Source organism: Perca flavescens, chromosome 4 (genome assembly GCF_004354835.1).
Source record: "Perca flavescens isolate YP-PL-M2 chromosome 4, PFLA_1.0, whole genome shotgun sequence".
NCBI classification, from domain to species: Eukaryota; Metazoa; Chordata; class Actinopteri; order Perciformes; family Percidae; genus Perca; species Perca flavescens.
This window is the reverse complement of record NC_041334.1, coordinates 4,086,361-4,100,008: the sequence shown is the minus strand read 5'-3', so window position 1 is coordinate 4,100,008 and position 13,648 is coordinate 4,086,361. Positions and strand designations below refer to the sequence as shown.

Sequence of the window (13,648 nt, the reverse complement as noted above, 5' to 3'; positions counted from 1 at the left end):
CATACACACGAAGTGTCAAGCGTGATTTATGTTTCGGAGTAAAATCTACACCATGGCTAGAGCTGCGCTATTGTGGAACCCACGCAACTTCTAGGCAAGACCCGCCCTTCAATAGCATTCACACGCTACTATTGGTCATATGTCCATGCAAGGTAACGGAACCTGATTTGTTCAGGTCCTATCCCCTGACCAGTCGGCTATCCTCACCTTAACTACTCTAGGTCAACCAACCGGGCTGGTTCATAGAGCGGGACTTGCCAAGAAGTTGTGTGGGACTCGCACCACCCAAAAAATTTAACTACATGTCGCGGCGACACACCGGTGTGGCTTGGTAGCGTTGCATTAACTCCAACTCATGTCCTGGTTCTCCTTCTCCATAAACAACGTGAAATCAAGGAGAGGGTTAACTTCTCCTGCTCCAGATTTCCCACCGTAGTCAGAAAGAACAGAGGAGACACTGTTTCTCTCACTAGGACTCTAGAGTCACTATTCACTCTGAAGATATTCACCATCACTCTCTCACTCGCTCTACCACACACTCCCCCCCCCACACACACACAGTTTCTAGTTGTAGTAATTCTGATTGAACCAGCAAAGCATGAAGAGATCTTCCAAAAGGATTTTATGCTGAATTCAAATAAATAAACCATGACCATGTCTATTGTCTTACAATAGAATTATGCTCAAACATAATGTTATGTTGAAACTGAAACTGTATCTCAATATGAGTGTTATTAAATATGAATCTCTATATATTCTTTAAAGCTTTTTATAAATGAGTCAAATATATATTTAGCTTTAAGAGTTGGAGCTTCCAGAGACTCCTGCTGCATTAATCCAAACTGTATCTCTCTGTTCCCATTGAGCCCAATAACTGCAGAGCCGACCCCCCCACCAAGAAACACTCAGCTAACGTCCTACTGAAATCACACATTCTGCACCACATACTCAACATCTGAACTATAGTTCAATGTGTGTGTAAATTTCAACGCTGTAACCATGGTAACCTCTGCCAACCTCCGCTCTAGCGGAATCGCCAGATAACTCTTAAATAACTAAAAAGGTAAATAACTAGACCAAAAGTCATTTAAATATGTAGAAATGTAATTTAGAGCATTATTGACTGGTTTCTGTCAGTCTGTCTGGGAACGTTGTCATTACTACCGCATTGCATTGTGGGATACTGCGCAGTATTTCACCGGAAATAGTATGCAGTTCACGTACTATTGGTTTCATACTCAGATCAACAAGATGTCAGACATACTAAAACATCTCCCATACTGTTTTAGCCTACACATGTTAGTGTGGAACTTCAGACCAACCAGAATGATTTTAATGTTGATGTTACTGAGCTGTAGTCAGAGCTGAAAGAAGTACTCTGATTCTTTATTGGAGTGAAAGTATCAAAACCACCAAGTAGAAGTCCTGCATTCAGAATGACTACTTCAGTAAAAGTATAGAAGTATCAGTAAAATGTACTTAAAGAAGCAAAAGAACAAACCAGTATTATATTTTACAAGCTGAATATGTTTTGTATGTAAGTAACTAATTATTAAATCTGTCTGATAAATGTAGTGTAGTAAAAAACAATTCTCTGAAATGTAGTGAGGTACAAGTATAAAGTAGTATATAATGCAAATACTCTCATCATTCACCTCAATTGTATTTTTACTGCTCATGTATACATAACGTATACATAAATAACTTAACTAAGCTGTGTGTTTAGCTAGATGGGTCATATTTTCTTTTAATAAAGCTAATCAGCTGTAACAACAACTGTCATAAAAACAAGAGTTAACCCAGAGTCAATCATTGACTTGTACCTGTGAGTCTCGGCTCAGGGTTTAGAGAACACATTTCACAGACGTCAGATATAAACATCGTCCTCCTCCTCCTCCTCCTCCTCCTCCTCTTCTTCTTCACTACTGAGACTGAAACTCTCAGCTGTGTAGCTGAGCAGGAGGAAACTGTCCAGAAGATCAGAGCTAACATCTCTGTTCCTGGTCACATTCATCCTACGGCTGGTTTTATCTGCAAAGAGTTTTAGATTTTAGCTTCAGGAGCATTCACACCTTTAGTTGTTCTCTTTGTGTAGACTGAGGTGTCCAATCTGCTGTATATGATCAGTGTTCCATTCTGAGTCTTAAATTAACTTTCTATCTTCTGTTTCAGGGTCTCCAAATGTTGGATTGATTGTTGCTGGTGCATTTATTGCAGTTGTTCTTGTTATTGTTCTAGCTGTGCTTGTAGACAAGTATAAAAAAAGTAAGTTTAATAAAATATTGTATCAACATATTCATGATGAGCAGACAACACATTATTTATATAAATGTCATGTTTAGAGTCTTTGAGGTTGTTTTATCTTCAGTCATTAATCATTGTGTTGGTATTTACACCAGAGTAGGATCAAGTCTGTTAGGTTTTACTTCTTAACTTTGTTTTCTTTCCTGCAGGATCACAAGACCCAGGAAACCCATCTAGGTAAGGAAAAAGTACATTCTTATTGTAAATACTTTGTTAGATATTGTTTTGTTAAGTTTAGTCTTGCAATAGCTGTTATAATCAGGAAACCAGATACATGTGACCTCACTATGTAATCCCACTGTGGGATCCAGATCATTTACAGGTCCCACACACTTTCACTTTGCTTTCTAGTTCTGTAAGTTTAGTAACATTCACTATCAATCATGTATCAAGATGGGTGTTTATGTTGTCATTTAGTGCATCATGTTAGGAGGCTCTTCTCTCTGTAACAGTGACAGGTCAAAACTGAGAGGCATATTAGGATATGTATACAACTATAAAAACTAAATGGTGTCTGGCTCTGTTCTAAGGTAATATGACCAATGGCAATTTTATTTATAAAGCACCTTTTACTTTAAAAGACAACATAAGCATAGTATGAAGAACACAGCATAAACAACAAAAATAAGAATACAGTACAAGCATCACACTAGAGGTCGACCGATAGTGGATTTTACCGATACCGATAGCTAGGTTGGGCCATATTTGCCGATAACCGATTAATCGACCGATAGTATTTAGAGTTGATACTGGATAAAAACAAACATGACACTCCCAAGTAAAACAGTCCTGAACTTCATTATAAAAATAAAAAAACTGTATTGAACCATGAAAACATGCTAAATGAAAGAAATATTGAAGTCAATAAAAGACATTCATTCAAACTGAAACAAAAAGTAATAAATAACCAATAAAAACAGTTAAACTGTCTGTTTAGAACGGTAACAGACGATCTCTGACCTGAAGGGATCTATCTTTCCCACCATATACTCTCTGTTCTCGCTTGGATGCCCATATAAGGCGTAATGTGTGACGGACCTGCCTTCCCATTGGTTGAAAACATAAACCAAGGCATCATGGGAGATTCCCTTGTCGGTAGCACCTACTGTCTATGGGTAGTACGGAGTTAGCGGCAGAAATGATCGAAAACGTGATGAATTATGAACATCAAGCGGATAAATCTTGGATGTAACAGTTTGGATTTAATGCTCAACAACTCCCAAAAAAGGCACAAGTTCCAGGCTGGATAGAAAATCACCAGGGGTCTCATTTATAAAACTGTGCGTAGGATCCTTACTATAAGTGTACGTACGCCCAAAAGCCTAAAATGGCGTACGCCGAAAAAAAGTCAGATTTATAAAACCGTGCGTACGCACACCTGTAAGCAATGTTCCCTTTATAAATCACAGATTATCTAACAAATGTGCGTACGTGGATCAGCCTCTTATCCCGCCCTGTACACGCCCATTTTTAACCATAAATAGTCAATGTAAAGCACCTTGTGAATGCTGATAAGTATGTTAATGACCCTGGCAGTTCTTTCGTTACACCGAATCATGCCGAATAATGACGACTGGCGGAGAAAAATAAATAAATAAATAAACCTCTCAGACGCTCGGGAATTGCTGCCAATTGAATTATAATTTTGGCCTGTTGTCGCACAGTAAAGGGAAACCGGAATCATAGACTACCTTTATTAATAAAATCTTCCAAATCAGCAGGCATTACGGCACTCGGGGACAGCTTCGATATACCAGACGTATATAATAAGATTTAACAGAACTATATATTATATCCAAACAAGCCTTAGTGATGAAGTTGAAGATTATATATAACATTTATTCAAAAAAACACTTAGCTGTCTGACATTTCCCTCTGGAAACAGCCGGTTTCCCCCAGAGTGGCGAGGACCTGTATTTGGACCGGGATGGCCCGGTTCCAGTGCGTTGCCCTCTCTACTGGACCCAATTCAGTACATAGATCCAAGAGCTCAGCTTTAGGGAATCTAAATCGACAAATTAGCAAGTCATCGTCATGGTCCCTGAAGTCTTTTTCTCCTGATTCTTCCATTGGGGTTAGTCAGTGGGTCACCGCAGTATTTATATGTTTACAGCAATTTGTGATTGTTAACAGCTTGCCAACACAGCAATACAATCTGAAGACGAAATAAAGTGTAATAGGCAAACACAATTTTCTTCATGAAGGTTTTGTTAACAGTTTTAAAGTTCGGACTGATAACGAGGACATTAAGGGTAAAGATTGCGCGAGAGCTTAACGGCTGTATTTTCAGACTTTGACATTTGATGATATATGCATAGTTTTAAAGATGTATATTTAGTTATTTACACTGTGTTCTGCCGTTATCTAATGCTAGGGTATTTGATGCTATCCTGTATTCCATGCAGTCGGGCCGTCTCCTCCTCCTGCGCTCCGTAGCGGACAATGTGACGGCTTGACAGCACCGATTAAATATTTCAGTTTATGGAACAGTTATCACTGAGTACAAGCGCAAATAACACTGCTGGATTTAATCTTCATGGTAACGTGGATGATATGGAGTGAAAAAATGTGCGAGGCATCAATATTTTTATTTTTTCTACTCTTACATTTATTCCCATTTACTTTCTGCAGTCTGACTTCAGTTCACCACCTCACCATCTGCGTCGCCAATTCCTATTTTGTCTCCATAATGTGCGTACGTACGGTTCAGAGTTTGCGTGGAGGACCGCACATTCTCCCGTCAAGTTTGTTTTTTATAAATCACAACCTTTGCGTGGGAAGCGGCGTATGCACGTTTTCAGCCCCGTTTTGTGCGTACGCCACGTTTATAAATGAGACCCCTGTAAAAGCTAGAAAGACCCTCTAGAGGCCGCTATTGTAATGCATGATGCCAGCAGACCCTTCTCAGCTCTCGCGTACTGTGTAATGATTTACAGCGCGCACTTCTCAGCCGCTCCAGCAACGGACGCAACCAGGAAAAACTATCGGTATGGATTTTTGCCGAAAACGATAGTTCCACCAATCAACTATCGGTCTACCTCTACATCACACACACACACACACACACACACACACACACACACACACACACACACACACACACACACACACACACACACACACACACACACTGTAATTAACCAAAAACTTGAGAGAGTTTTGTGTGTTTTTTTTAAAATGTTGACATAGTGGTGGATCTGAGGTCCAAACGCAGCTTGTTCCAAACGGCAGTACCACAGTAACTGAAGGCCTGATGATCAATGGTCAATGACACAGGTATTGCAACATGTATAGTCTCTTCCACTTTACTAAATAATTGCAATATTTACCCTGATTTTCTGTATGTATGTATTTATAAATTACTGTATGCTACTGCTAGGTGTGCAAGATATATTGACTCAATATCTTTGTCGCAATATCACGTAAAGAAAAGAGGGTTATGATGAGTGTACATGATGATGAATTGGAAGAGCAACTGAGGCTGTAGCTATGTGCTTTGAATTGGTTCAGTTGAAAATGAACCTTCTGATCATTATGTGATATTTTGTTTTATTTGTGAAGCGTTGCATCCCGCCCGACATGTACCCAAAGAGTATAGAAGGAACAAGAGGCAAAACTCAAGAGAATGTTGTGTTGCATTCAGTCCGAGTTGGTGGAGCTGCACTCAATAGACTGTTCCATTGCAAGCTGCAGCACAACGTTCTATTGAGTTTCGCCTCCTGTTACGTCTACACTCTTTGATGCACCTCTCGAAAAATGCACATCACTTGGTAGCGTTGCATTTCCCCCGACTCATTTCCTGGTTCTCCTTCTCCATAAACAACATGAAATCAAGGAGAGGGTTAAAGTGGTGGTTCGGAGTAATTTCACCCTAGGGTCCTTTGCACCATAACCTCGAGCCAAACACCCCCCCAGAAGCTTTTTTCACCTGGGTCGAACATTGGGAGAGTTAGCGTAGAGTAGCGTTATCAGCTGAATAGCTTAGCGCAGGGGCTAATGGATCCGAAGTGTCTCTTAACATTACCCCACTAATAATGCCCGAAATGATACACAACGTCTACAGTAGTACAAATAGGTTATGCACTCATAAAACGATGGATTGGAAAGTTTGTAAGTACACCAGAAGTGTATGTAAATAACACTTGCCGGCTGGCTTCTGCTCTCTGCTGCTGCTTTTACTACCGGGCAGTAAGAGTGCTTAGGGCCATCTACAAATTACTACACCGAAAAGAGAGACAACAAAAATATTTATTAATTTAATGATTAAATAAAGTAATGTCTCCAAACTTACCTCAATTATAACTTGTCTCCTGTTAGTTATTCTACAGCACTTACTTAAAAAAAAAAGTTAAATTAATAAATATTTTTTGTTGCATCTCTTTTCGGTGTTGTAATTTGTAGACGGCCCTAAGCACTCGGCTTACAGCAGCGACAACAGCAACAGAGAGCAGAAGCCAGCAGGCAAGTGTTATTTACATAAACTTCTGGTGTACCTACAAACTTTCCAATCCATTGTTTTATGAGTACATAACCTATTTGTACTACTGTAGACGTTTAGTATCATTTTGGGCATTATTAGTGGGGTATTGTTAAGAGACACTTCGGATCCATTAGCCCCTGCGCTAAGCTATTCAGCTGATAACGCTAACTCTCCCAATGTTCGACCCAGGTGAAAAAAGCTTCTGGGGGGGTGTTTGGCACGAGGTCATGGTGCAAAGGACCCTAGGAGTAACTTCACCCTGGTCCTTTGCACCATGACCTCGAGCCAAACACCCCCCAGAAGCTTTTTTTTTCACCTGGGTCGAACATTGGGAGAGTTAGCGTAGAGTAGCGTCATCAGCTGAATAGCTTATTAGCGTAGGGGCTAATGGATCCACGTTTGTATCTCGTAAATGACCCCACTAATAATGCCCGAAATGATACCAAACGTCTACAGTTGTACAAATAGGTTATGTACTCTTAAAATGATGGATTGGAAAGTTTGTAAGTACACCAGAAGTTTATGAACGCTTGCCTGCTGGCTTCTGCTCTCTGTTGCTGTTGTTGCTGCTGTAAGACGAGTGCTTAGGGCCGTCTACAAATTACTACACCGAAAAGAGATGCAACAAAAATATTTTTTAATTTAACTTTTTTTTTTAAAGTAAGTGCTGTAGTATAACTAGCAGGAGACAAGTACTAACTGAGATAAGTTTGGAGACATTACCTTATTTAATCATTAAATTAATAAATATTTTTTTTGTATCTCTTTTCGGTGTAGTAATTTGTAGACGGCCCTAAGCACTTGTCTAACTGCAGGTAGCAGCAGCAGAAGAGAGCAGAAGAGAGCAGGCAAGTGTTCATAAACTTCTGGTGTACTTACAAACTTTCCAATCCATCGTTTTATGAGTACATAACCTATTTGTACTTGTGTAGAAGTTTGGTATCATTTCGGGCATTATTAGTGGGGTCATTTACGAGATACAAACGTGTATGGAGGAAATATTTATTCATAATTCAAATTGAAAGTCCAAAGAGAAATTGAAAGTCCAAAGGGAAAACAGAGCGAATTTCAATTTAACATTGGCTTTTAATTTTCATTTGGCTTTTGAATTTCAATTTAACATTGGATTTTAATTTTCATTTGGCTTCTGAATTTCAATTTAAAATTGGATTTTAATTTTCATTTGGCTTTTAAATTTCAATTTAACATTGGATTTTAATTTTCATTTGGCTTTTGAATTTCAATTTAACATTGGATTTTAATTTTCATTTGGCTTTTGAATTTCAATTTCCATTTACGATTGCCTTTTCATTTGGACTTGACACATGTCAATGTAAATGAGGAGGCGTTGCCCAAAGGCTGGTGGGAGGGTCTGAAACCAAAGGGGTGCAGAGGCACCTTATGAGCAGCAGGGGGAGCTTCCTGCTGAGGAGCACACTGTTAAGCATCGGTCTGCAGATTCACCACTAGGCTGGGTCTTGTTTCACATGATAGAAAATGATGATGTAAGCTAAACACAAACCACATTTCATGCAACAACCGTGAAGTTTTCATGTAGTTACTATAATTGGGCCCGTGTTAGTGAGGACTAGATTAGGACTGGATTTAAAGCTGATTCTGGTTCCCAACTTCGCCCCAGGTGTGTCTGTTTAAAACACGACTCAGACAACTTCTCTCTTTTGATGTTATATTTAATTAAGCAACAGTAGAAACATGGGTGTGGGGAGCTCTGCTTACGTGTGTTTGTGTGTGGTCAGTGTCCGGGACAGCTGGTTGACTTGTAAAATCTGCATGGAGGGAACTTCTCCAATCTCCGTGTCTTCGTGGACTCCTCGACTGACAATTTCTTCTGTACTGAGGCCGCTGTGAGGTCTCACGCACTCAGCAAGGAAATGATTTTACTTTCACTTTCATAAATAGGACCTCTAAGTTTAATTAAATAAGAAGAATGAAAACCAGCCCACCTGCAGAAGTGACTCCAATGTTAGTAAAGTAACTTGTAGTTTGACCATGAAGTGACCAAAACATTATTACCACAGAATCTGAAATTCAAAAGGCAGCTGGTGAAGAACGGAGTGTTGGACAGTTATTATTTAGATAAAGTCAGTCAATATAGAATCTGTGTGTTTTTTTTTTTTAAATAACTACATTTTGTTTATGATCCTCAGCTAAAGGAAACAAGACTCCATCAGCGTTGTCACTTAATTTTAATTTTAAAGGGGACATATAATGAAAAACTCTCATTTTCAGTCATGGTGCACAAACATTTGAGTATCTGGAGGGCCGACCAACCCAAAACCTGAAATCAAACAACCCAGACAGTTCTTTGTGGGCATCCTCAATCAGAAAACATGTTATTGATTACTGCCCCGCGTACTGCAGCGATCGTTTCGGTGTCTCCTCTAATTCTTTGGCGAGCCACGAGCAAATGTGTCAAGGCAGGAAGGTGATCCTATACAGGAAGGTGATCATATACAGGAAGGTGATCATATACAGGAAGGTGATCATATACAGGAAGGTGATCATATACAGGAAGGTGATATATACAGGAAGGTAATCATATATAGGAAGGTGATCATATACAGGAAGGTAATCATATACAGGAAGGTGATCATATACAAGAAGGTAATCATATACAGGAAGGTGATATATACAGGAAGGTAATCATATACAGGAAGGTAATCATATACAAGAAGGTAATCATATACAGGAAGGTAATCATATACAGGAAGGCCACAGCACAGCCGGATATATTTTGTATATAAAGTCCATGGATTCAAAATTCTGAATAACCGACCTTGTTTGCAGTTGGAGGTGTCCTGGCAGCATTTTTACAGATGTCTCTTTAACAATGGTGGTCTACGGGGGAAATCCTTTCTGGGTCACTGGGAGATTTTTTTGTTGCAATACTGCGAGAAAATTAACGGAAAAGAAAATAGTAAAGTAAGTAATAGTGTTTTTTGAACATTAAAACATGTAAACGTGTTCTCGTAGAAATTGAAAATACAAGTATGAACCTGAAAATGAGCATAATATGTCTCCTTTAAAAGATAATGTTGATATACCTGCTGTCAGGGTCGGTGGTTTGATCCCCGACTCTTCTTGTCCACTCGTCCAAGTGTCCTTGAGCAAGACACTGAACCCCAAATTGCTCCTGATGGTCAGACAGCACCTTGTATGGTAGCTCACTGTCATCGGGGTGTGAATGGATGAATGACATATAAACTGCTTTATTAATATTATTAATATTATTATTACTGCTGCTTGTAGTTGTTAAAAGTCCTAACTGAGCTAGATGTGGTGGACATTAGAAAACAAAACTTTTAAGACCAAAGCCTGCTGTCACAATGTAAAAGAAATGTGAATTTTTTTTGTAGCCAAAGTAAAATATGTGACTTAGTTTTTGATATTTGTGTAATTGACATTTAGGACAATTATGTTGACGTTGTGCTTATTATTTCTTAGATAGCTAAGCTAGAGTTTGTCAGGTTGAACTAGACACTGTTGTTGGCTGTAATATCATGCATCTACAGTATGTTTTATCTGATTTGCAGGGCATCATGTAATTTCAGGCAGTGCTTCATTTCTATCTAAATAAAAGATGAAATATGTCAAACTGTATGTTGTGACTGTTGTAGATGTTTGTGTTCAAACAAAAGAAACTACAAACATACTTGTGATACTACAACATGTATCCTGGCTGCTCAACAGGTTTCAGTGTTTTCATTAATCCTCCACATTGATAGTCATAAAGTTTCATTCTGATAACTAGAATGACTTTTGGGAAACTATCACTATATATAGGAAAATCTACACTGAACAAAATTATGAATGCAACACTTTTGTTTTTGCCCCCATTTTTCATGAACTGAATTGAAAGACTTTCTGTTTACACAAAAGGCTTATTTCTCTCAAATATTGTTCACAAATCTCTCACTGTGTTAGTGAGCACTTCTCCTCTGCCGAGATAATCCATCCACCTCACAGGTGTGGTATTGAAGGAACTGTAGTTAGATGGGAATGGTTCAGGTGGAGGGAGGGTTTGGTGAGCAGACAGTCTCGATCAGAAGATGTCAGATGATGTGGAGGGATTAATGAAAGCAGGAAGAAGGCAGGGTTGATAAACACCAGTGGTATTTTATTGTATCATTAAAGTTGATTTTGTCTCATTGCATTATCTGTGTGCTGCAGAAAGGGATAACAAAGAGATAATACAGTTAGTGTAAGTGGTCAATTAACACACAACTCACAACTGCACAGGCTTTATCAGATAATTCAAACAAACACAAATGTACAGGCTTTAAGATAAAACAATCTTTCCACATGGCTCATGACACATGCCTGGCAAACAAAGGAATTCAGTCAGCAGTGCACATGTTAGCAAGGTGACAGTGAATCATGAAAAAACTATCAACATGATAGACTGACTCACGTTAGTTCATAAAGACGCACACAGGATGCATTAGAGTGCCAAGAGTGCAAAGAATGAGCCAAAGAGTTCACAACATTGACATATATATATATAATGGACCAATAGACCCCGTTGCTCTGGACGGAGACCAGTGAAGGCTATTAGAAGCACTTTTCCGGTGATGGCCAGCTTTACTGCGCAGCCTCCAACTGAGAGAATGTGACGTGAGCAACGTGTCTGAAAGTTGTAAGTCTTCTGGTAGCTGTGCCAAGAGAAATCTCAATCATTCCCAATCTTACAGAGACAGAGAGTGTAGGTGTATGTAAGGAGATAACATGGGCACAGGCTAATTATTGCTAACTAACATGCTAGTTAACATTAGTAATTAAACCTAAACAGCTAATTTAAGTCCAAACTGCCTGCGAGCTTCTCCTGTACTATACGGTAATTCCTCTACTGTGCGACAGTAAGTCACTTGGTTATGACACAATCGTTAGCTTATTTTTACAAAGCCGTCTGCTACGGAGCCATAACGTGAGGTACAAGGTAATGGAGCCTTTTATACATTGTCGTGTTTCTTTAGAAATAAACAAAGGACAACCGTTCTATAGACATGCTCAGTCTTTAAACGCTTCAGATGTAAAGTTATTCGCAGTCAAGTGACGTAAAAAAAAAATGGCGGTCAGTGTAATGCTAACAGGAGGTGATCGCTTTGTAGCAACAAAATGGCGCCATCGGAGGTTCGCGTCCTGAAGCAAAGCTTACCCCCTTGGTTCACAATCAGTTTATAGGAAACAGGTGAGGTGGGCGTGGTCAGGTGGCAAGTGGCAAAAGTATCCTTGAAAGAGTGAAATGGAGTGGAAAGGGAATGGAATGGCAGGAGTCTTTTCAGGCATATCAAGATGCTGATTAGAGAGCATTATTATTGCACAGGTGTGCCTTAGACTGGCCACAATAAAAGGCCACTCTAAAACAGTAATACAGTTTTACTGTATTGTTTATTTCAAGAGACTTTTATTTTATAAGTCTCTTGAAATAAATAAATGTAGACTTATGAAATAAAAGTCTCTTGAAATAAATAAATGTGGACTAATGAAATAAAAGTACCATGAAATAATTCAATTTATTTAATTATTTATGTATTTATTGCCTCATTTATTTATTTCATGATGTATTTCAAAGGCATATTTATTTATTTATTCATTCATTCATGTATTTATTTATTTATGTATTTATTCATTTATTTAATTGTGAATAAAACGGCATTCCATATCGGGGGTCCAAAAACCAGTCAGTAAACAAAAAAAAAAGAAGTTGCTGGATATTGGCAGGCCACTCTAAAATGTGCAGTTGTATTGTATTGGAGGGGTCCGGGGGGGGGTCCGAAAACCAGAGTAAAAAAAAATAAGTTGCAGGCCTCTCTAATGCTACGTTTACACGTGGCCGGCTACTTTCATAAACGGATATTTCACCCTCTCCGTTTTAAAAAATAACATTGTGCACAGCTGTCAGTTTTCAGAAAAGTGTTTGTTTACATGTACCCGTATATATGTGTATATGTGCGGTGTAACAAGAAGCTCAAGCAACAACAGCCACGAAGCACTTCCTGTCTCTTTCTCTCGGCTGCCTAAACCTCTGTTTGTCTCAGTTTACATGCAAACGTGCAAACTAAGATCTCAAAAATCAAAAAAGAGTTTTTAGAAAGACTCGTTTTCAGAGGCAAATTCTCCATTTGCGTGTAAACAAAGGGCACAAACAAAGGGACATTTTTAATTGTTTTCAAAATAACCATGTATGTGTAAACAGGACCTAAAATGTGCAATTTTATCACACAGCACAAAGCCACAGATGTCACAAGTTTTGAGGGAGCGTGCAATTAGCATGCTGACTGCAGGAATGTCCACCAGAGCTGTTGCCCGTGAATTGAATGTTCATTTCTCTACCATAAGCCGTCTCACATCTTACATCCAACCGGCCTCACAACCGGAGAACACGTGTAACCACACCAGCCCAGGACCTCCATATCCAGCATCTTCACCTCCAAGATCATCTGAGACCAGCAACCCGGACAGCTGCTGCAACAATCGGTTTGCATAACCAAAGAAACCGTCTCAGGGAAGCTCATCTGCATGCTCGTCATCCTCGTCGGGGTCTCAACCTGACTCGTAGTTCGTCATCATAACCCCCTTGAGTGGGCAAATACTCACATTCGATGGCGTCTGGCACTTTGGAGAGGTGTTCTCTTCACGGATGAATCCCGGTTTACACTGTACAGGGTAGATGATGAATTCATGTGGGCGAGAGGTTTGCTGATATCGACGTTGTGGATCGAGTGGCCCGTGGTGGCGGTGAGGTTATGGTATGGGCAGGTGTATGTTATGGAAAACGAACAACAGGTGCATTTTATTGATGGCATTTTGAATGCAGAGATACCGTGACGAGATCCTGAGGCC

The 13,648-nt window shown here is 39.4% G+C and overlaps 1 protein-coding gene across 1 annotated transcript in view; it reads left to right on the top strand.

The window, feature by feature from the left end:
• Positions 1-10,405, top strand: part of LOC114553637 (butyrophilin-like protein 10) — a 38,161-nt gene extending 27,756 nt beyond the window's left edge. Inside the window, exons 8-11 of the mRNA XM_028574940.1 lie at positions 2,173-2,265; positions 2,454-2,481; positions 5,494-5,580; positions 8,542-10,405. Of these exons, the coding sequence (XP_028430741.1) occupies positions 2,173-2,265; positions 2,454-2,481; positions 5,494-5,575 (203 nt within the window). The 3' untranslated portion in view covers positions 5,576-5,580; positions 8,542-10,405. The remainder of the gene's footprint in view (positions 1-2,172; positions 2,266-2,453; positions 2,482-5,493; positions 5,581-8,541) is intronic.
• Positions 10,406-13,648: the final 3,243 nt, after the last annotated feature.